This window comes from Urocitellus parryii, chromosome 6 (assembly GCF_045843805.1).
Source record: "Urocitellus parryii isolate mUroPar1 chromosome 6, mUroPar1.hap1, whole genome shotgun sequence".
NCBI lineage: Eukaryota > Metazoa > Chordata > Mammalia > Rodentia > Sciuridae > Urocitellus > Urocitellus parryii.
The window spans coordinates 99,962,296-99,987,881 of NC_135536.1; the positions used below are offsets into that span (position 1 = coordinate 99,962,296).

Sequence of the window (25,586 nt, forward strand, 5' to 3'; positions counted from 1 at the left end):
CAGAAAAATGGTATTTTTATAATAAAAGTAATTCTTTACCATTGCAGACAGACCAAAGTTGTAAAGAATGCTTTGATTCTACTTTGTTCTGGAGGTATAGACTTCCATATACCTGACAATTTTGATTTGCCTCTGTGATACTGAAGAAAAAAAAAACAACAGTGTGTCTAACCAGACTATGTACATCTTAAAATTCCAACACACTGAGCTCCCTAAGCAAGCAAGTGCAGCTCCTATGGTAGCTAGAGTTTCTCTCAGACACTGGTCAAAGCCCTAGAGTCTTGAATCTATGTTATTTTAGAAATTAGTTGAAAACCATGGTATCCACTTTATCTTTTTTTTTTGCCTTTGTACAAATAACAGTGGATTTTTTTCTCATAGGAAGTCATTTTACTCATAAAAAATCATTTCTTTTGTAACCCCTTTCAGGGCTGGGCGGGGCCTTTATGGTATTGACAGTATGCCAGATCTTCGAAGGAAAAAAACTTTGCCTATTGTACGAGATGTGGTAAGTTACTCCTGTTTTTCTGATTGCATGTATTGACTTTTTCTTTATTAAAATATAATGTTGTCATTTTCATTAACTACCTAGCCTGTCAATACTTCATGGAATAAAACATATGATGTCAGATTCTACTAAGTCTTTCATTTAGTGTTTCTTTAAAACATATTTGATGGGAAAAATATCTCTAACCTTTCGACCACTTTTGATATTAGTTGGAATTACAAATTGAGTTAAAATGACTCTATAATTGAGCCCCAAGAAAACACACAGCATGCCAAATGAGCTTCTGGACTTTGATGTGTTCAATGCTATGAATGACTACAAGTTTAATAGGCTAAGTTTAATGGTTGATTTGAGCTTCTTCATCTTAACTCAGAACTTGAATACTTTGTAAAGGAAGCAGATAATATTAATCAATTCTTTTTTCTATTAAATTAGAGCCAATTCTAGCCAAATTAATAAGCTCTTCTTCTATGCCAAGAAAACGAGGGTCCCCAAGTCATTAACATTTTTATTAGTTCTGAACATGATTCTGAATAACTTACTCTTCTTTATTGAAATATTCTGGGGAACAAGTAGAAATGCAAAAAACTGATAGTGGGATAGTGGTCTGTATTAGAGTATGAAGAAAAAAGCCCATCAACATGGAAAAAAAGTATTTCTTTTCTATCCTTCAAAATGTCACATTCTATGGTCATATGCTATATGACTATACACAGCTTATGACATGAAAAATGTATTTTCCCATAAAGAAACATGAATATACAATTAGGCAATAATATGAATAATTTTTTTGTACCAGCAGTTTTTAATTTTGCTAAAAATACCTTTATCTGAAAGCCATTACTTTGATTTCTAAAATAAGATCCTGCCTGGAAAGCTCTTATATTGGAAAGCATGATGTGTCAGTACAATTATCTCAGATTCCTGTCATTATAGTGTAGATATAATTTTATGAAGTTAGACTAATTTAACATGGTTATAATATTCCTACCTTTCCTATGTTTAATTATTTAAACTTTTCTTTCTTTCACTCCCGGAATCTTCAGGCCATGGTAAGTGCTTTTCAATTGATTTTATTATTATTATTTGACACCCCTCTCACATATACTCTTCCCTTACTAGAGGTAAAAGAGGGAAAGATGGGAAAATAAAAGACAGAAACATACAAGAATAAAAAGTGTGGGTTCTCCAAGAATTTAACCTCTAGTTCAATTCTGAGAAACTCAATTATGCATACGACTAAGGCAAGCAGACTAAAATAGATTTACAGACATAAATTTAGGGGCAATTACTGATCAGAGATGAGTATTATCTTGAGTAAACTCTTGGAAATAAGCATTGTTTAGGTTGACGCAGTAGAGATGGAGAGTGACTTACTTAATTGGGTGTGTGTAGAACTTTAGGACTTGGCTTCATAACCCCTAGAAGATATATTGATGACTAGATGGGTCTATAGGTATGCTCAGGAATGTGTCATTCCACTGTTATTTCCCTTTGCTCCTAAAGAGATAGCAGATTTAATATTTCCACTTGGAACTTCTGATTTTCAAAGTTCTCTATAGCATTGCTGAGTTAATATATCACCAATATTTTGGGTAGGAGCAGGTAATGATGGCTCTATTTTAAAGGTGGGGAAAAACTAAAGGAACTTGACTTGTTTAGGATTACTTACATTACCAGCATTAAGTGAAGACTATGAATCTGGGTATAATAATTCTTGGTAAATAAAATGGACAACTGGAAAAAATATCCTGGCTATAAATGGAGAAATATTCTAGAAATCTGTGTCGAACTCAAAGAATCACCCAGAATCAACTATGATTCAGGCCCATTCCACAAGTCAGGCTGGCTCAGTATCCATGGTCATGTTTTATGAAGAAATGAGACCATGAAAACATTGGGGAATAACACAGTTTTAGAAGCCTCTTGCTAGCCTGGAAACTTTGGGCAGATCACCTTGCCTTATTAGTCCTGAGTTTCACCACATGTACCAAGTAGAGGTTGGGTTTGATGATCTACAGATTTCTTTCCAGCTTCAGTGTCCTCTGAGTGCATGTTCTGAATGAACTAATCAACCACTGAGCAGGCAGGTCCTTGTTGACTAAAATGTGAACAGTGATACCAACTATCCTTACATTTTTACATTCTGCTGAGCATCATGTTCAGGACAACCTCCCCATATATTAATAAGTCATAATTCTGTTTATTTTAGACCCTGGCTGCCAGGAAATCTGGTCTCTCCTTGGCTATGGTAATTAGGACATCACTCAACAACGAGGAACTGGTAGGTGCAGTGTCAATTACTAATTATATATTGATCATGCTCACAGGAGCAAAACCCATTCTGCTCCTCTCATTTGTAATGTTTATTCCAGTGTTTCAGCAATAAATGGGAGCTTGGAAATCCTGAACCCAAAATACTTCCTTAGGGCTTCAGCTTTACTATCATGCCAATTCTCCTCTGCTCTTCATATATGTATATATGAACCCCTAATAGCATCACATTAAGTTTAAATTTTACTTCTTTTTTGAGGCTTTCTCCAAATACCCACCTCCCCTCCTAGTTGAATTATTAGTTTCTACCTATGGGCTTTGATAGCATTTAGTCATGACCTTGATAGCATTGTATGGTTACAGTGAAGGCTGCTATGTATATGTCCCCCAGTGCCACTTAACATTGTTACAAGTTTGCAAGTTCTGAGTCTGAGTTACCTCACCTATAAAGTGAGGTGATAATAAAACTGAGAGGATTAGGGAGGGATGCTTAATGTTTGGCGTAGTATAGGGCACAGTGAACAATACCTATGAGCTACCGTCTTTATTTTTATTACATTTAATTTGATTGTTTTGCATAAACTTTCATAAACTCTGATATCATAGGGTGGCACTGAACCTTGTTTATTGCTCTTATTAAATTTTTTCATCATTGTTGCTTAGTACACTGTCAGGCATGAGGTAGATGCTTTGTAAATTCTTACTGAATGAAAGAACAGCCTGATTAGAAGATAAAATAGGCTGCAAATATCCAGGTCAGCGGTTCTTAAATTTGGCTCATTAGAACACCTCAGGGAGCTTTAAAACATACCAATGCCTGGGTCTCACTCCCAGCAATTCTGATTTAATTGGCTCCAGGTACAGCCTGAGTGTGAGTGATGTTTTTAAAACTCCCAGTGTTTGTGCCTTGGGTGTTGTGCAGTGGTAGCACCATCCTTCACACTCACCTGGGAATTTACTCAAGACAATATATCTGTGAACTGCCTTATGGGAACTAATATCTCCTACCTCTCCCAATTTTAGCAACTTTGTCATTTTTATAGAATAAAAAATTCTGCCAATAGTGCATTTCTTGTTTTACCTTTCTATATACTTGCCAAGTAAAGATAATTATTTACATCTGTATTTCTTATGCTCCTCTTCCTGACAGTGTTATCCACCATCCCAAAGTCAACCTCTCCTAGTTCTTTCTGTCAACAAGCTCTCCCTACCCCAATACACACATACTCCTTCAGAAGTAGGAAAGGACTCTGGGTGTGGTGGCACACACCTTTATTCCCAGTAACTTGGGAGGATGATACAAGAGAGTCACAAGTTTGAGGCCAGCCTCATCAACTTAGTGAGATCCTAGGCAACTTAGGGAGATCCTGTCTCAAAATAAAAAAATAAAGGGCTGGGGTTAAGGTTCAGTGGTAAAGTGCCTCTGGGTTTAATCCTTGGTACAAAAAAAAAAAAAGCATGAAAGGATGGGGAGGCCCTTTATGTTCATTGAATATGTTCATTTGAATATTCAGAGTCTACAGCAAGTTGATACATGTTCTATTATGCACAAGATTAAAAAAAGGTGACTGCATTTCCAGTGTCTCAGTCTTAGGCATGATATTTATGATGCCTTGAAATATTTTGAGTATAGTTTGAGTACAAGACAATGACGCATCCTCTGTTGTAGGAGAAAACCCCATCTTAGTTGCGGAATCATGAGGTTCTTGTGTTTTTGAGGAAATAATCAGAATTTAAGTATTTTATTGATAAATGCCTGTACACTTTCTCTCTTATATTTTGAAATATGACATTAGAACTATGAATTTTATCTCTATGAAAAGTTAACAGGAAACCAATATAAGTTAATGGAAGGCGATACTTTTTCTGAGTCCCTGAACAGGGAATATATCCTCACATTATGGGTAAATTTGCTACTGATCTACTTTATAGCAACTTAAAAACATCGCTTTACTTGCTTAGTTTCAGAAGGCCTAACTAAACAACATCTCTGTGGGTGCTGGTTGGATGAATAGAGTCCATTAGCTCCCTCTCAGATTCACAAAGCTCATTTCCCTGGGGCTCATGTCTCAAAAAGTACATGAACTATGACTTCTGTACAACAGGCATATGAAATGTCACTCTTGACAAGCTGTCATCTTCAGTCATTATATAGGCAGTTAATGTAAACGCTGAAGGGAACAGTTTCCACACTTCAGTGCTGAAAGTCTTGTTAGGCATCCTGGAAGTGAAAGCGTGGAATATTTGCCTTTAAGTGAAGGAAAACGGCTTGGCCGTGTGAGAAATATCAAATGATGGCAGCTCAATTTTAATTAAAGAAAGAGACGATAGAAAGCTCAGTCATTTTTTTCAAGGAAAGAAAAAGCTCTTGTATCTTGTGCCAAATGTGGGCCAGCATTACCTCCAAGAATGCTAATGCCTCACTCTGTTCTTTGCAGTTGAGGCTTAGATTCCTGTCCAGGGAGTGCTGACATGGAAACCAGCAGTAATGATGCCCAGTGTAAATATTATGTCTTGCTTATAAATATTGTTATTGGTCCTAATTCTATCTTTCTTCCTGAGCAGTCTTTGGCTTGAGGTTCATGTTGGTTGAGTTATACCATTTACTAGCAGTGAGGCCTCAGGCAAGTTATGGAAATTTTCTTAGTTTTGATTTGTTCTATCTTTACTAACAATTCAGTTTTTTAAATCTATGCACATGAGTTAAATGAGCTTATGGTTTGCTGTATCTTTGAACAACTTTGACATCAGTATTAAACTAGTTTTGCAAAATAAGCTGGGAAGCTTCCCTTTTTTGAGATTCACTGGGATGGTTTTCATAAATAAATTGCTGTACCTTGAAGGACTGGCACAACTTGCTTCTGAAACCATCTGGACTTGTTGCTTATTTGATGCTTAATTTGAGGGTGATTATTTGACTACTGAATCAACTTATTTAATATCGTGATTATAACCATGTTTTTTAAACATTTGTTCTTGAGTTAGTGAATTAATTTTGATCATTTATATTTGTCCCAGAAAGCCATCTTTTTTTCCTTGTGTGTGTACATGTTTGTGCACATGTGGTGTGTGTGTGCGTGTGTGTGTGTGTGTGTGTGTGTGTGTTGCTGGGAATTGAATCTATCCCTCATGCATGCTAGGAAGCATTTTACTACTTACCTGTATTCCCATGTCCCTTTTTCTAAACTTTCAAATTTAGTACCACCAAATTGACCTTATCAATGCAATTTCTAAAATTCTTGTGCCATTTTAATTCTAGTTTTATTTATTTGAATTTTCTTTCTTTTTCTGCAAAATCAGTGCTACAAGAAACTTTTCTTGTATTTACTTTGTTGACTCCAGATTGTTTCTCCATTTTTTGTCATATGTATTTCTCTCTTTTTTTTTAAGAGTTTCTCTTTTTTTTTTAAAGAGAGAGTTAGAGAGAGAGAGAGAGAGAAAGAGAGAGAGAGAGAGAGAGAGAGAGAGAGAGAAATTTTCAATATTTATTTTCTAGTTTTCGGCGGACACAACATCTTCGTTTGTATGTGGTGCTGAGGATCGAACCCAGGCCGCACGCATGCCAGGCGAGCGCGCTACCACTTGAGCCACATCCTCAGCCCTGTATTTCTCTTTTGTCTATTTAGATTCGCTCTTTACTTTCCTGTGTTCACCCTAAATTTTCTAACTTATAGACTTGAATATATAAATTTGTATTTTAATTGTTCTCATGAAGTATATATAAAGGATATTTACCACATAAGTGAAAAGGATAAATAATAGAAATGATACTCAATGTATCCATTGTGGACACATGATAACTACATAGTAAAAATGTTACTTTCATGATTAACTGTTTTTCACTGTTCAATTTCCCAACTCTATAATTGACTATACTACTCATGCTATTAAGATGGCTAAAGTTTCCCCTGGTGGAGAAATTCACATAATTTTTGGTTTCTTATATTTAACAAATGAATTATCTCATACCAGCTCCATCATTTATATATAAATTTTCATTAGATGTCTGAATTGAAGGAAAAAGTGACATTTATAGTACATGAAAAATCTATAATAGTCTGCTTTCAGATCATGTACCATGTCAAAACAGATGGCATAAACTGTTGTTCTGTCTTTGAATTGATGAGTTAGCCACTTTATCATGTTTCTGCCCTCTTTGTTTGGACTCACCCCATTAGAAAAATGATAATTAGCATTTATTATGAAACAATAAAAGTAAAATCAAATTACTTACACTCTTTCATGAATAGGCATATAACCTTCAGTTTTGGTTTGTACTTTCTGCTGTTAGAAAAATGTACCTGAATAACTTTAGCTTTTAAAATTGGTCTTACATAATGATTATTATGAAAACTAAATCAACACTGAAATTATATCTGTTTTTATACTCAGGAACTTTTCCATATTTTTGTCTTCATGTTAAAACAAATTTCAAAGGTCACACTGTACCTAATGTTTGCTCTGTAAATCTCTCTGATGCTTTTGTTCAGAAATAGTAAAATGTATACCTAGAGAACAGTGAATATATTTCTTCCCTAAAATTATGCATCATGAATATGGAAAATGCTTCAAAACCAGAATCACATTTTTTGTTTAAACTATCTAAATGTAATTGTCTAGGGTATGGGAAGTAGTTGGTTTACATAGTCTCATGATGGGAACACACAGGATGTCAGGGGAAATAGACCTTCATTGGAATGATCACTGGTTAACATGGTAGGAGAAAAAGAATGGGTATGGCAAATGGAGGCAGACAAACTGTGCTGGTAATATAATTATTAGCATTATTATTAATACAGCATTAGAATTTCAATGGTCTAAAAACACTAGTCATTGCTTTTGGCAGAAAGCCTGATTGCTTTAATTTTCAGACTCACTTTAGTTTCCTCAGACAGTTGTGAATAGAAAAGTCAATTTATTTCCTTCCAGGGTCCTAATTGTTCAAAAAGTGATATACCAGTGAAAGTCAACTTAAATTCATTTCTTGAAACAATAATTAAAAAAATATTTTCCTGGGATATGAGCATCCTCCCCTTTGTACTCTATAGTTTACCCTTGCCTATAAAAGCTTGTCAGAAAATCAAACATCCCTCACTCTCATCTCAACAGTTTAAAGCAGTGTCGACATATACTAAAAATTTTTATTTGTTGAAATCATCCAAGCAATGTAAAATTAATATTGCTCTTGATTTTCCTAATTGCAAAAGTTTTTATGTCCTGTTTATTCCTAGAAGAAATACTGAAAGGATATTCATCAAACCCTACTTAACTTTGAAACATTAAATCATATAAATTTTATATTCATTTTTTATTTTAATATACTTCTATTTGATAATTTATTTTTTCAGCAAACATGTGTTTTATTGTAATCAGAAAATACATATCTTTTAGAAAATAGTTTATTATAAAAGATTTAGAAAGTTTAAAAACATTTAAATTAGGTAGGCAGCAAGTCACTCATGTTGCCAAATCCTTTAGTCTTTGAGTTCTAATCACAGTTATTAGGGCTCTAGTTGCTGCAGGCTGCCCGGCCGGCCTGCGTGGGCTCTCCGGAGCTCCGCTCCTGCCGCTGCTGTCGCCCAGCACGCCTGCTGCCTTCCTGCTGGGGGCCTTCCTGCTGGGATGTCAGTGCACACCGGCTTGCAATCTTGCAAATCGGTTGGGCACAAAAACACAAGCCAGTCAAACTGAAACAAAGTTTTATTTTGTGAGAGGCCGTGTGCGTCCCCTAACAAGCCAGTCCACACGTGTGTGTCTACCTGAGCCGGGGGCTCCACTTCCCCCGGAACACCCTCTTACCATCCTTCCCCAACCAATGGGAACTCTCCGGGAGTCCAGTAACTTGAGTTCCCAAATGGGCCTAGGTGAACAGCAGGAGTCCATTTACCATATGAATGTAATACTTTTGCAGTGGCTCCTAGCATCTAGTTATTCTTCTGACAGCCGCTTATACATACAGTTATCCTGTTGTGTCCATGGGGCATTGAATTGGTTTTGAAACTTCCTTATGCCAAAATCCTAAGATGCTCAAATCCCTTATATAACATGGCATAGAATCCACATATACCCTCCCATATAATTTAAGTCATCTCAAGATTATTTACAATAGCTAGAACAATATTAAGTACTGCATAAAAAGTTCTTATACAGGTTCAGTAAGAGAATTATGACCAAAAAAATGTACATGTTCAGTACAGATGCAGTATTTTTCCAGATACTTTTACTCTGTGGCTGGTTGAATCTATCATTGCAGAGCTTTGCACTATGGAAGGTTGTCTGTTTCTTCCAGTTGTGCATCAAGGTCCAAGACCTGCTCTGGATAACACCCCAATCCAATTCTTTCCCTTCACCAAGTACTCTACTATCTGTAGCAAATTACCTATTTGCCAACTATAACTTCTACATTAAAAGAAAAATCTGTATCCAGTTTTTACTGATGAACAGCAGACTTCCATTTGCTGTGATCCCTTGCTTCTTTCTGCTAGGCTTTTATTCAGTGTTACTTGATCTTTTTTCTTTATTCTAAGAAATTCCCACATTCTCTATCTTTCTTATAATTTTGTTTGAATTTGATCTGATTTTGCTGCTGAGAAAGTACCTTTTTTCCATGAGATGCAGTATTCTGAGATGTCAGAATCTATCAAGTAGCTTTTTAAATACTGTTTTTATAAATTAAATGAAATTATATCTTATATGCTTTCCTCAGTTATAAAACCAATGATCTTTTTATCTTATAATCATTTTCCCTTCCCCTTTGCTGAAATAATATGCCATTTATCTTAGAGTAATTTTCACATCCCCGTATCCCAAAAGTCCAGAATAAAAAAAATATTATCATTTATCTGGGACTCAAATGAGTTATCTGATGTTTTTCTTTAGCATCTATAACTGTTAAGTATTGAAATTTGTTTTCATGCCCCATTCAATTGGTTTTGAATATGCTATTAAATTTTTCATATTTCTTAGTTTTTTGAAACTAGCTTCATTCTCCCTTTTCATGAAGTGAAAAAAAGATCAAGTAACACTTTGCTCTTTAACAAAACCAAAGCAAACAAAACATGTCAATGAACTTTCTCAAATATCTATTCAGAGCTTTTATTTTTTTCTTCTAACATGTTTAATTTTTCTACAAGAATTAATACTTATTGTTTCTACTGTAACATAAGATTTATGGGAGTGACATTACTTGAATTCAGGAAAAGAAAATAGATATAGAGTATTAGATAAAATAGATTAGTCATTTATTTAAATTTGAAACGTGTGTGCATAATCTCATGTTCAAAAACAACCCATTGATCAGCTCCCCTTTTAAAATTTATATTTCTTGTTTTTCTTGAGCTCAGTAGCAAACTACTCTATCCCCACCTAGCATTATACCAAATTAGAATAAATGTTCTTTTTCCCCAATTAAAACAAACAACAAAATTCTTGATGCACTTATTTCAGGATTATTGGATTTTCTTCTTAGTTTTTAAGCTAAACCTGGGATTCTATATTAAGTCTCTCTCTCTCCCTCTCCCTCCCTCCCACACACACATACACACACACACACACACACACACACACACACACACACACCCTTGTTCCTCAAACCACTAGAACAGGAGACTGTGAATCTGTTATGCCAAAGATAATTCAATTCACTTTAATGATATTGCAGATACTCTCCTGGGCAGTAAAGGGGAGACAAAGATGAATAATACAAACTTCTAATTCTCAAAGGATTCTCAATAGTTTTCTGTAAAACATCTTCATTCTGACATGAAGCTAAAAGATTTACTTGGCTCAGGTTATCATCATTGAAAAGGGATGGATCCAGTTCTAGTTGTATAAATCCTGACACTGGGGCCTCCCACTTAATTAATTCCCATATTAATATTCCATGCTGCTGTTCTGTAGATTCATTGGAAACATAAAGAGCTTTGGACTGACCAGACCCTCATGTAATAGTAAGAATGGACCTAGTCATTCAAGGAAAAATTTGAAGCAAAGCTTAATTCCCTGGTAGAGGACCTCCCAATACCATTATCAAACATATTCTGGGAAAACACAGTGAGGAGAATGGACTTATAAAGGGAAATAATGCTGTTACCATACTTTGAAATTGAAAAATAATGCACAGTTGGTCATTTTAACACAGTAGGAAAATATTCTGAAATGAGACTTAAGGATGATTAATGCAAAAATATAAGTTCTTCCTTATCTGTTAGGATCCTCTGGGATTATGTAAATAGGCATTCATTTGGCAACAGAGAATTATGGGAAATTATCAATAAATATAATCATGAAGAGTACTGGTGTGTCTCTCAAGAAGTCATTCGCATAATGAGCTGTGAGAAGAGTATAGTAGGACTCGTCCAATCACTTCTCTTTTATCACCTATGTTTATTTGTTTTTGAAAATCTCCCATCAATACTAATACTTAGTATTTTTATTTAATGTTTTGAAATCTGGAAAATACTTTTGTTATCAGTATATAATTTGATCTTCAAAATAAGACCATGTGAAAGGCAGGGTGCATGAGAACAGTGAGTCTTAACAACTTTGTTTCTCACTCTAGACTAAAATTCTAGACTCTAAATGGCAGGACATTTATTCATTTTATGAAACAAAACAAAAAAACATAAATCTCTTCTATATCCAAGGGACAATGGTAGGTACTGTGTAGGCACTAAGCAAAGAAAGATGAAAGATAGTGTTAGTTCTTGCCAAAAGTAGCCCATTTTAAAGATCATAGATTAGACTCATACAAAGGAACTGTAGTCCCCTGAGTATCATTTAGTGTTTTTTCCAACTCAACAATGACTTGTAATTAGAAAATCCTTCCATGTACTATTAAAAATGATCTCCTTTAAAATATATCAGCATGAGAGAATGCCACATTTAACTTTTTTACAAGTGCTTTCTTCTTAATTAGTTGATGAGAAACTTTCTAAATGATAGGTGTTGAAAAGAATTCCCTGCAGAATGGATTACAAAAGAAGCATGTTTGGGGCTAAAGAGAGGTAAAGTGTCATGGAGAGCAACAGTCAGAGAGGCCTGGGTAGGATACAAAAGAGATGTGGGGATTGTGTCTAAAGGTTTGGAGTCAACATAAGAATGCTTTGGGGTGGGTAGCATAGGAGGAATTCATTGCTCAGCAGACAACTTTAGATAGGGCAAAGGAGAGGGAGGGAAAGGAGGGGACATGGGGTGAGAAAGACAGTGAAATGAAATGGAAATCATTACCCTAAGTACATGTATGAAAACACAAATGGTGTGACTCTGTGTTCAATCAGAGACATAAAAAATTATGCTCTATTTGTGTAATATGAATTGAATTGTTTTTTCTGCTGTCATATATAACTAATAAGAATAAATAAAATAACTTTTTTAAAAATAAGAATGCTTTCCTTAAACCTCACAATTTTAATAAAGTCTACTAAGATTAAGAATAGTAATATAAATTGATGTTTTTTAAAATTAATATTTCCTAAATACCCATATTTAGTCAGAAGCTAGGTTAGGCTCTAAGAGTTGGTGTAGTAAGGAGTAAGATGTTCATCACCCTTCCCCTTGAGGAGTTTGCAATGTAGCAGGGAAAGGGGTTTTATCAAGTAATTCAGACTGCTGGCTGCCATGAAAGAAGGTGTGTGACAGCAGAGCCCAATCCAGTTTGGAACCTAAGGGAGTTTTTTGTGTACAAATAACTGAATAGGGCTCTAGAGTACTGAGAGAAGAATATTCGGGCTCTCTCAAGATAGCATTTTCAAGGACAAATGATAAAATAGTTTGTTTTGTATTGAAATTCCTCTCCAAATCTACTGATGTGGTTTGCATGGTTCACTTTTCTCATCCTCACAGAAAATGCATGTCTTCAAGAAGACCTTGCAGGCTCTGATCTACCCCATGTCTTCCACCACCCCACACAACTTCGAGGTCTGGACTGCTACAACACCCACCTACTGCTATGAGTGTGAAGGGCTCCTGTGGGGCATTGCTCGGCAGGGCATGAAGTGCCTGGAGTGTGGAGTGAAGTGCCATGAAAAGTGTCAGGACCTCCTGAACGCCGACTGCCTGCAGAGTGAGTAGTTGGTTAGGCTAAAAAAAATGGTATGCCACCTCTCTCTGCCTTGTGCCCTGTATGTTCTGGTGGGATTTCCTCAGCTCTTGTTTTCAGCATGTCCTAGCTGCCTTCTTACTACCAGTTACACAAAAGATACCATTTTGCTCATCAGGTTGTATCATTGATAATGCATTTCTCCTGTGTCAGACTCATCAAGAGGGAGTACCTGGAGGGAAAGTGCCCTCTCATCAAGTATAAAACCTTCATAGCGACTGACCTATTTTCTTACTCATATCTCCTAAAAGCCCAATGCAATAAGCAGGAATACATAATGCTCTAACTAGAGCCAAGCACACCCCTGTAATGACAGCAACTGAAATTCTTCCTTAGCCCTTTTGATGCCAGCCTGACACGAGCATCCTTCTACAGACCCTGCCTGGGCCTTGGAATTGGGGGTCTTGGTTTTGAATGTTGAAGAAAAATGTAATTTAACAAAAATGTCACTCTGGTAAATGTTTTTTTAAGTTCTCAGGCCTCTATTTTCCTCTACTCAGTAAAAATAGATAATAAAATTTATGTAAGAATCATTAGGAAGGCTAAATGAAACACTCTGTGCTTAGAGTCTGAAATATAGTAGATGCTCTAATATTAATGGCCTCTCCATTCTTTCTCACTTCTGCATAGATACATCCCACTGTGGTTTTTTTAATTACAATTTGTCTTAAATTTTCTATTTCCAAAAAATCCTTTAGATTCACAAATGCCAAAACATTATACTCTAAAATATGTATAATTGAATTTTCACTACTTATCTTCTAAGTGTTCCTAAAAAGCCATTGCCAGAGAAATCTATTCAAGCATGTATATTCACTTGCAAATAATGTGTTTTTTCTGTATCCAAATATTGTCTCCTCTTTTTGTTGCTGATATGAATGCCGACAATGTAAGGTGCATGGATTGCTGGAAACTGAGTAGGGTAGAAGAAAATGTCACAATAAACATGGTCAGAAATGCTGCCACAGCTGGCTTGTTGAAGACACAGTAACAGTCTCAAGCTTTCTTTGATGATTAGCAAACTTCCAACACAATCACAACATTAAACTACGTTAAAGGTAATAAATGCTTTAAAAAAAAGTTAGTAAAAGAAGTGGTATCCCTTCTTTAAAAAAAAAAAAACTTTTATTTATTTATTTATTTATTTTTAAAAAGAGAGAGTGAGAGAGGAGAGAGAGAGAGAGAATTTTTAATATTTATTTTTTAGTTCTCGGTGGACGCAACATCTTTGTTGGTATGTGGTGCTGAGAATCGAACCCGGGCCGCACGCATGCCAGGCGAGCGCGCTACCGCTTGAGCCACATCCCCAGCTCCCCAAAAAACTTTTAAAGTTTATTTAAGAATGATTGCTTAAAAAGTACAAGGATTGGCAATATTACTTATCAAACTTAATTACAAAATCCAATTAAAATTTAATCCATGTGTTTAAAAAGTGAATTGTAAACAGGTATGTTAAAAAATGAGCATATTAGGCGGTGACATTTGAGAAGCAGATAGAGAAAATATTGTAATCTAAAAACAAATGGCTTACATTCCTTAAAGAAAAAAATGATGTAGATTTTAGCTAAGAAATGAAATCATTCCTCTTTTCAGCTTCCTAAAAGGAGTGATGCAACCCATCCATTAAATTTTAGAAATATTTTTATAATCTATTTCCATTTTTTAAACAGCAGTTATTATTTGACAGTCAATTATATTATCCAACATTTTCATTGAGCTCATTCAATAAAATGCACATGGATATTGGAAGAATCAAAAATAGTTCAGAACAATGAGGGTGGATATGTAGGCATTTTCTTTAATTATCCTTCCTTATTTTTTAAGTGAAAGCAACACTCTCACATTAATGTGAAAGGAGTTCTGCAAATATATGTATTTAACAACACAACTTTTCACAAGAACTTTCAATAAAATTTGAAATTCTCCCTATAGAACCAGTGACCTTTCCTTAAGAAATTTCTCTTCATTGATCTAAGCAAGAAATTTGAAATAGTGACATGGTGTGTGACATGTGTCTATACAGACCAACAGTGAAGAAGAGGAAAGAATAAAAAAAGAGAAATCAGAGTGGAAGGTATACAAATGAAACCACCAGTAAATTTAATAAGAGTTTATATTATTGTCTTTTTATGTTTTATTATTTCTTTTTAATTATATATAATATTAGAATTCATTTTGACATAATTATAAACACATGGAATATAATTTGTTCTAATTCAGTGCCCAGTACATCCCTTTTCCCTCCTCTCTTGCCTCTCTTGCTTCTCTTCCCTCTACTCTATTGATCTTTCTGGTATTTATTTATAGTTTTTCTTTTTAATTAATATCTTGTGGAGATACATGATGGTGAGACTCACTGTGGTATATTCATATATGTACATAGGAAAGTTATGTCAGATTCATTTCACCCTTTTCCTATCCTATTCCTCCTCCCTTTCCCTTCATTCCCTTTTATCTACTCCATTGACCTTTCTTCTGTTTTCTAACCCCTCCTAGTTTGGATTAGCTTCAGCATATTAGAGAAAACATTCAACCTCTGACTTTTTGGCACTGGCTCATTTCACATAGCATGATAGTATTCAGTTTTATCCATTTACCATCAATGCTATAATGTCATTCTTCTTTATGGCTGAGTAATACTTCATTGTGTATGTATACCACATTTCTTTATACATCTTTTGAAGGGCACCTTGGTTAGCTTCTTTCTGAACACTTTTTTTGAACACTGTGGTATGCAGCTTAACACCTTACTAGAACATTTTAATTCATAAATTAAAATCTGAACCAAAGTTGGCTTCCTTATGTCTTCTACTCAATAAGCCATATCTTACCTCTGGATAAAATATTTAATCAATTGGCTTCCCCATTGTATATAACAATTTTTCAAGTACTTGAAAATAAAGATCTATTCTTTGGAACCCTCATTATTCTAGTAATCCTTTTCTGAAATCATTGCAGTCTATCAACACACATTCACTAAAACAGAAGAAAAGAAGCTTTAAGGAGACATTCAAAAGAGAGATTCTTATGGTTGCTTCAAATTGACTTGAGTTTGGCATTTCATGTTCCTGGAGTCTTGTGTTTGTGACTTACATACTTTCCATCAAGTGTAATTAGACAAGATGGTGGTGCTCACTAGTTCAGTGCCTCCTCACAGGTTCAGAGACACATGGAAAGGTCTAGTACTCTCAGTTTCTGTCTAGCTGGTTGTGCTTCTTGGTGGTTCCTACACTTTGATCTCTTCTTCACTCCAGGCTGACAGACATGAGGTGGTGGGTAGAACAGAGGAGGTCAAAAGGAAACAGAGAAAAGAGAATTGATTTGTTCTTCTCCTTCAATTCCCAAGTCAGTGGCTAGTCAGAGTCCACCTACTTTTCCTTTAAAAATATATTCTATTCTTTTCTGGAAAAAAAAGTATTTAGTGTTGGAAGAACTGAATTATAGAAAATTGAGGAACAGGTTGTGACCCTGAATGAGGTTAATGTGGGATGGGGATTGTGTGCAGAGTGAGGCATACATAAAAGAGAGATTACATGTAAAATATTTCCCTTGATTACCTTTTCAATATAGAAAAGAGACAACCAGAGAAACTTAGAAAATATGCAAATAGTAGTGGCACCTAACTCAGCTGGGCTATACTTCCTTACATATGTCCAAGAAAGAATCCCAGCGTCCCATGGAATAAGCGTTTTGCCTAATTTTTATTCCTACTTAAAAAGTTCAAGTAACTGCATAAGGCCAGAGAGTTCTTGTTCCTAGAGCACAGCAAAGCAATATCTTATGTGTCTCTCCCACTGGTATTATATCAAGTTTATGTGTCCTAGTACAAGCTATCACAAATTCATAACATTAATAAAATCTGGCTAGAGTACTCTTATTTGCAAATTGAGTATTTGTCCCTCTTTCTTGTCCTATTAGCACATTTTGCAATCATGATGTTTTAAAGCAGTTAAATATTTGTATTTATCAAATACCTTCTGTGGCTGGGAGCTTTATTCCAGGCCTTTAGAACTAGGAAGAAAGTATGCATTTTTTTTCTAAAACTAACTGATGAATAGATATGAACACCTATCTTGGAAACCATAGATATTCTTTCAAAAAGAATATACAAAATGTGTTCATGTAATGAGATCAGCAAGCTTCTACATAGGGTTCTGTTCAGGCATTGCTACAGGGTGGAAACCAGATTATTTTCCCATAAGTTAGCACACATTGAAGCACTGGAGCTGCTTAAAATGTGGGTATACAATGAATGAAGGCATATGAGTAAAAGGAATCTGCTGTTGGTGGAAGATCATCTGTCTATATGAGCATCTCCTATTAGGGAGCTTCAGATTAGTGCATTGGAGAACCCAGTGGACTGATTTTATTGAGTTCAGAAGATCTAGTATCTTGTCAAGAAGAATCAAATAAATAGTACAGTCAGGATCAGCGCCCAGATCTCTGAACTCCTAGCCTGGTGTTCTTTCCTAATTTACAAATAAATAAGTTAGATTGGTCCTAACACAAAATGAAATTGTTTAGTTTTATTTTCAGTGATTTCACACTTTCTCATATGTTCCCTGTTTAGACATTCTGTCCCCAGATTTGACTTTTCAGAGATCCCCATCATGACTTCTCAGGACCTGCCATCCATAGCCACCCCCAACATACCCCACTCCACCAACCTGTCTTGGTGTGAGCATTGACTTTTTGACAGTACTGAGAGTAATAAACTGACACATAAATGTGTATAAAATGGAACTAGTTTTTTCAAAACAATAATCAGTTCTGTAACCCAAAGGAATAGACTAATAATGGAGCATTCTCAGGTGTTAAAGCCAGCCACTGAAAGAGGGACCAGGACAAAGAGTATGGCTTTACATAATGCCCTGGAGGTATTCTAGACACACATGCAATGTTTATAAATGTACACATATTCACAGTCTTGAGCTATTCTTAAAAAGTCTAACTTTTCTGTTTTTATCAGACTTTTTAAAAAAAAACTTTGCTGACATCGTTTGCCTCATCTATGAAGAGAGTTAATTATACTTGTTTATGTCCTCCAGCTGAAGGCCACCAGGAGCAGACCTGCAGTTTTACAAGTTCTCTTTACTGCTTATTACTGTGAAGCGAACTGTAGGGTATCTCAGCAAGATAGTATGAGAAAGCAAAGTTCACTCTGATAGGATGCCCTCTGGAAGTAAGGACAAGTCTATGACTGCACATCTTCAAAACTCAGGGCACAATGGACACCATTTTAGTTCCAGCTACTTGGGAGGATGAGGCCAGAGGATCACTTGAGTCCAGGAGTTCAGGGCCAGCCTGAGCAATAGAGCAAGACACTGTCTTTTAAACAAAAGAAAACAGTAACAACAAAACTTATCTAGAAAGAAAGCAGGCTATAGAGAAGATTTGTGCACTTGTTGAAGAAACAATGGCCACTGTTCTTATGGAGGGAATGTTTGGTATTTGCTGGTTGGCAACGCAATTTTGTTTTTATGTTTATAAAAAATAATTAAGTGACCTGCCTGTATTACTTCAGCGTTGTCAGAGTGACCCGACTGAGGTTGGTGTTCTGTGAGGTGGTTTATGTCCCACAGGAGGACAACATGGTCTTGGTTCAAATGCCAGGCCAGCTTCCAATAGTAATGAAAAACAGTTATGTCAGCTATGTTGCCAGATGCTACTTTAAAAAAACATAATGGAAAGAAATCTTGTGTTTAAATTTTGTGTGTGTTATTTTCTTTTGTTTATTTTTTTAATAAGTGAAGTAATCTATGTAGCAATATGTGATAAGAACATAATTATCTTTCCTCCTACCATCTCTTCCTTGCTTTCTTGTTTTCCTTGCTTAGTAAAAGTACTTCAAAAATTAAGCACATACTTTTATTATCAATTTGCTCCCTCAATCCTTTATGACTGAGAAATCTGTAGGATATAATGATGAGATACAATATCTTTAGCATACAATTATAAGAGTGCATTTCAGTTTTTATATTTTAAAAATATACACATGTTCAAAAACTCATTCTAAAAGTTTACATTTACCACTAATGGTCTGATTGAAGACCGTGGGGATGGTATAGGCAGAGGGGCAGGAAAGTTGGTGGTGGTGGTGGTGGCAGGCTCACTCACAGTGAAGTCACTTTAGAGAAGATGGTGGTTCACTGGAGGGGGCTCCCTGCCCATACTCCCCCACTATAATCACGAGCCACCTACAGAAGTGGGAGATGATGCTACCTTAGATCTGTGCTCTTCCAATTACCCTCCTGCTAAATGTCAGTCCTTTGTTGTTTGCAAGAAATGTAGAGTGTGTGGCTTTGATTGTATGAGAAAAAGGAGGCGGTTGACTTGAAGCCTGGGGGAGTTGCAGGTTCCTTGAAAAGATTGAAGGCATGTTAAAAGAGGAGGGTTGAGGTTATCTTGGATATAAAGCCACTAATGGAAAAGGGTACAAAATACCAACTCTATGCCCTCCTACATGATTGCATGGGAAAGAAAAGCAGCCACCCAAAGCAGGCCCACCTACATGATTTTAGTGAAAAAGAAGGGAAAAGAACCCATTTCTATGCTTGAGACTCCTAGAGAGAAAAAGCATCAGACCCTCTGCCTGATTTCTATGGGTGTTTCTCACCTGCCTTCTTTGATTTCATTAATCTCAAATGCAGATGAATGTTGAAGGATATTTTTAAAAAGAAGAAGAAAGAAAAACTATTTTCAGTTTCTTTAAACTCTAATTTCTTTTGTCTTAAGCATTTCATTGACCCTCATCTGGCAAATAATTATAGAGCATTTAGCAAGTGATGCACTGGGCATAGTAAGGTCCTTGGGAGTCTCAAGGAGTTGTTCCACAGTGATTATGAAGTTCAACATTCTAAAATTACTAATTAAGGAGAAATTCTTTAATGAATGCTTCTGTCTTCACTTTTTAACCTTCTGAAATCATTACACTTGATTATTTTCATTATACCCAGATGAACTATGTCATTCCATCTCCACACAATGCTATTATTAAGGGAGACATTACTGTTGTTTCTTTTTGTTTTTCAGATGATGCTTAGAGAGATGAGAGCTAGCCCAAGTCCAACTGGCTAGTATCTTACTCCATCTAGAATGTTGTAACAAGTTACCATAATCTGGGCAAATGAACAACAAAAATTTATGTCTCAGTTCTGAAGGTGGGACACACAGATTAGAGTCTCAGCATAGTAGATTCTGCAGAGTACACACTACTGGCTTCTTGCTGTCCTCACATGGTAGAAGGGGAGAAGAGCTCTCTTGGGCCAATTTTATTAGGGCACTATTACTATTCTTGAGGATTCTTCCCTCGTGTCATTCCTACATTCTGAAGGTTTCACCTCCTAATACTGTCACCTTGGAGATAGGTTTCCATATATGAATTTTAGGAATCACAAAGATTCAGATCATATCAGTAAGTGATAGATAAATTTACATTCAGGGTTGTCTTCTCCTACACCAAAGCATCATTAACTACTATGCACTTTTGCCTTATTTAAAAATTATATTCTTAAAGTGTTTCTTCAATTTATATTTGCTTCATGCTGACTATGAAATTCATGTAGTATGTAGGTCAACCAAATTCTGCTTTCTAATGACAGCCACACAGCATTTGTTCTCTCAGAACTCCAAGAGCCAAATATATTTTGTATCTTCATGAGATTTATTCCACAGCTTAATTATACTTTTAAATTGATGTACCCTTGTTTCTTCCAGAATTGTGGCCTTAGAGTCAAAGTTTACAATGAGTATAGAACAAGTTAAGTTAAACACAGAGACAAATTAAACACTCAGTTATGTTAATCATTTTATCTTATATTCCCCCAAGAAATAATTTGAATTCTATATATATTGAGTGTATGCTGTTATCAAAATAGTTTATGGGATCCTTGGGATCTACATTTAATAAAGGTTTACCTTGTAGTCTAGCTTGAGAGAAGTTCATGCATATCATTGGTGATTATTAAATACACAAGAATTTTGTGAGACAATTGCTTAAAATCAGTAACTTTGGAGTATTTACATCATAGAAATCTCCTAGTACTACAATTTGTCATGGTATTGAATTTTTTCCTTCTTCTTTTCTTATCTGTAACACAGAGAAAATGGGACCATTGAATTTATAAGGCCTCTGCTTTTTGCTAAGGAGAAGATATAATCATATGCTGAGAAGGAGGGTAATATGGCTGGGATAGATGAATTGAACAGAATAGAAGTGTTTTGGAACAGCTAATGAGAAAAATCAGAAGAAAAAAGAGTGGGAACAAAGGAGAATATTGAAATTTTTATGTATGTATAGATACTTTTTTGGAAAAAAACACTAAAATTATAAAAATTATAAATGGTCATGGAAATATGGTAAAATTATGAATTTCATGTGAAATTTGGATGTTATGACTAATATACAATAAAAATGAAGAAAATGGTAGGTCTGATTACTTGATTATCCCATTAAATTCTATAGAAGGGAACTGATTTGCCCTTCCTGTAATAAGTTTTCTTCTCTTTAAGGCTGAATTATCTTGCACTTTTATCGTTCATGATTACATTATTTGATCTGTCAGTTAAGTGCTTTTAAAAGTAACAATGATACAGGTCATTTAGGTAATGTGTTATACTTTACAAAGTGCTTTCACTGTACATTATCTCTTTTCATCTCATTTGTTGTTGTTCTCCAATTGGCAATATTAGACCATCCACATACATTTTCAAGGAAGATTTAAATAAATGCAAACTTAAAGTTATCTTTCATTGCTTTGAAATAACATGAATAGGCCTGAAGGAAAACAATAAACCCAGAGGACTGAAAACTCATGAAAAATTTCAGTTACTTAAGAAATAGTTTAATTAAAAAAAAATCAGATGTGTTATGTGGGTTTAATAAACAATGGAAAGTACTTGTAAATTAGTGACAAAAATTAAGAATTTGTGTCTGTATCTCTGAGCTAAATAATTCTAAGTCAAGTCATTTTATTTTCTTCAGAATAAAAATATAAAATAAATATTTTTTGAGGCACCAAATATCTTCTCTAGCAATGACAGACAAAGGCTTAAACGTAAATCCTTGTCAATCTGCTCTTCCTAAATTGGCAATTTCAGCTCATGGATCTTTCTGTTGTCTGCTTACTGGAATACATGCTCTGCTGCAACATCCAGAGAAAAGGTGAAAGGTTCCAAACTTAATTGTTAAGATTTCCTAATTGATTTTTTCTTAAATATTTTTTTTACTTGTGGAGGGACCTTCATTTTATTTATTTATAAGTGGTGCTGAGAATCGAACCCAGTGCCTCACGTATGTGAGGCAAGCACTCCACCACTGAGCTACAACCCCAGCCCCCTAATTAATTTTAAATGATTCAAGAGGCACTCATTAAGGTTAGAGATTTTATTCATTTGGATAAAAAAATCTTGATAGTTGAGCTTTGAATTTGGTAGTTATTGCTTGTATCAGTATCTATTGTGGGGGTAGCTGGATACTTCCTGAATTTAGAAAAATAATCCAAAGTATATATAATTCTGTAGGAGTGTAGCACTCTTTCCTAGGGCCATTTGGATTCTAATAACCACAATAATACTATTATAACTGTTTAGAAATTTGGGGGAGAGTCAACAATTTTCTGATATGTCTAACCATTTTAATATCTTTAGCATATCTGTCAAAAACTCAAACTTTGGGGGCATTTAAAATCCTGGAGTTAATATCTTCTAGACACAAATTGCCATTTATATATAATGAATATTCCAATACTTCAAGCAAAATATGCCCATTGAGTAGCTGTAATTATTTAGTACAGCTTAAGCAAATTTTATAAAGAATTATGAATGATGTAGTTAAACCAAGCAAACATGCATACTTACTGAAGCATATATAATTTACAAATCTGTAGCTGTAATAGTGCATCTTTTGAACAGATGAGTAGGGCATTGCCTTACATAGAATTCATTCCTTTTTTTATTTCTTTCACTTAAATATGGTTTAGATCTTTCAAGTTAAAAAATAATAAAGACAAGTCATCTGCTCTTTCTACCACTGGAATAATCTTTCTTCTCTTTTACCTTCTGCTATCCACAATAATATGACCATATTATTTCACTTCAGGAAATAAATGTTATATTGTCAAATAAGTGAATATTTTCACTAAATTAGAGCTATTAAATTGTATATGAGTTTATCAAGATGAAAATTAATACTGAATCTTCCCTTCTGTGTTAGTTTTTATATTTTTATATTTCAATTGATCTCAATAATCACAGAATTAGGCTCAAATATTCTTAAGGAAGATATCTTCTGTGGTAGGAATTATGCAAAAAATTATTCCAGATAATATTCACATATTTTCTAAGATAGATGCCTATTTCATAAATATAGTATGTTAGAAAAAAATATAGTACAAACTGAGCAACAACACTATTTGCACTAGTCTTTGGATTCTTTTCACTATATCTAAGTTGCTTCTTTTCCAAAAATGTTAGGTTTTAGCAGTGGAAGTTCCTGCAAATGCTGGTACATGAGCTTTTGTTTTCTCACTTCAAACACACACAGCAGTTGTGAGAATCAGAACTGTATTTCACTATTCACTTGTATAATATTATGTAACCAAGGATATCACACACAGAGGTGAGAAAGCTGGCTGGCTGATAGGTAGAGAAGGTTAGGGAAGACCGAGAAATCAAATTTTGGAAAGGCTTCACTGTCAGAAAAATATGTTTTGCAAATAAATACCCAGAAAGTTGAGAACCATCACAAAAACAATGTCCTAGAAATCAAGAAAGGTGTTTTGAGTAGAAGGTAAAAAGTCAGCATGTTTAAAACTATGGATTTGTAAAAGAGAGTTCAGGACTGTGGTCTGTCAGGCACTACATGGGTCATTGAGCCCACTTGTTTCCATATATTTTTTCAACAAGAGCAACGGTGCTTTCATTTTAAGTGAAATATTACCTTCTTTCAATGTATAACATGCAGAAGAGAAAATTTTAAAATTAAAATTTTATGCTGTTTATTTGGGGGAAGTCTTATCCAAAAAAAATTAGATAGTTGGATGAATGCAAGTTTTCAAACTGTCAATTTATGAGCAATATTTACCATTTATATTTGATCTATTTCTCAATTTTGTTTTGAATACTCATCAAGTAAATACATGTTACATAACATGTTTGTGAGAACTATTGTTTTTTTGAATTTTAGTTTTGGGAAATTCAGACCAAATATTTGTATATCCCCTAATTTATTCCAATATTACTTATGGAAAAAAAAAACAGGAATCACAGAGGCCCATTTATCAGTGAAGTTTAATTGTTCTGTCTCTCAATATAGTGATTTATTCTTCTGATATTTTCTTTAAAATAGTGCCCCCCCCCGCCCAGTCCTCAGAATGAAAGCATTCACTCATTCCTATATTTCTTCTTCATTCTCTCCCTCATTTGAACCATCAAAAAGTAACTCCTGAGCATTCACACCACCCTTGATGTCTCCACTATAGGAGCAGCAGAAAAGAGTTCTAAGCATGGCGCTGAAGACAAGACGCAGACCATTATTACAGCCATGAAGGAAAGAATGAAGATCAGGGAGAAAAACAGGCCAGAGGTATTTGAAGTAATTCAGGAAATGTTTCAGATTTCTAAAGAAGATTTTGTTCAGTACACAAAGGCCGCCAAGCAGAGTGTATTGGATGGAACATCTAAGTGGTCAGCAAAAATAACCATTACAGGTAAAAATATGTCTTCCTCAAAAGTTTTATTCTATATTGAGATTTCTTTGTGTCTCAAAAATCACCACTAAAAATAATTATAGGTAAAGTAAGTATATTTTTTTCAATCTTGTCAATATTGACAATTCTAGCAGTGATTTTGTATTTCTAAAGTATATACTAGATAATTGGAGTAACTTCAGTCTGTCTTTTTCTAATATATTTAATCTATACCCTGAAAATTTCAAGAAATTAGCTTTGTTACTGCTTGCAACTAACAAATTACAAGTGTAATAACCTCTTTAGTGAGTTTTTTTAATTGAGAAATCATTTTAGTTACTACTCACATATCCATTTGATACTTGAGTAAAGGTCATTTGCATTTAGTGATATCTAGTAATTAGAACATCTGAAGTTGCTTGTGATGTTAACAGCAAGTGCCTATGTATGATGTTAACATTTAAAAAATTTCTTGACTTACTTGTACTTATAGGGTAAAATAAAAATCCTTCGTTTACTGGATTGAGTTGATCATTACTGACAGCAAACTCATAAAAATTTGTAAATCAAAGGCCTTTGAGTCATACTATGTAACTTTTCACATATTATTCAAGTCTCATCATCTTTCTATATATTTATATAATAATGTACATATGAGTATAGAATAAAAACACATATGCATCAGCAAGCAATTTTTGTAATAGCTATTATTATATTAATTATATGTAGCTATTGTTCTTTAGAGGCAGAATCAAATATTGGTCAAAGGAAAATTTTTATTTTTTTTAATTTACAGGTAATGTATGTTTTTAACTATGTACAACATGATATTTTTTAAATATAAATATACATATATATGTACATACACACACATTATATATGTTGTGCACTAGTTAACTCTAGTTAGTTAAATGAATTATGTCACATTGTTATCACTGCTGTGGTGAGAGCATATATATTGTCTTTACATGTTTTAAGAATATAGTGTATTGTCATTAACTAGAGTCACATTACTGTG

The 25,586-nt window shown here is 34.6% G+C and overlaps 1 protein-coding gene across 2 annotated transcripts in view; it reads left to right on the forward strand.

Moving 5' to 3' along the window:
- The window catches only part of Unc13c (unc-13 homolog C), a 544,151-nt gene that overhangs the window by 181,165 nt on the left and 337,400 nt on the right, over positions 1 to 25,586 (forward strand). Inside the window, exons 4-8 of one of the 2 annotated variants that reach the window (XM_026391056.2) lie at positions 430 to 508; positions 1,555 to 1,560; positions 2,721 to 2,792; positions 12,626 to 12,845; positions 24,362 to 24,589. In XM_026391056.2, the coding sequence (XP_026246841.1) occupies positions 430 to 508; positions 1,555 to 1,560; positions 2,721 to 2,792; positions 12,626 to 12,845; positions 24,362 to 24,589 (605 nt within the window). The remainder of the gene's footprint in view (positions 1 to 429; positions 509 to 1,554; positions 1,561 to 2,720; positions 2,793 to 12,625; positions 12,846 to 24,361; positions 24,590 to 25,586) is intronic. The other variant, XM_077799599.1, reaches the window with a different exon arrangement.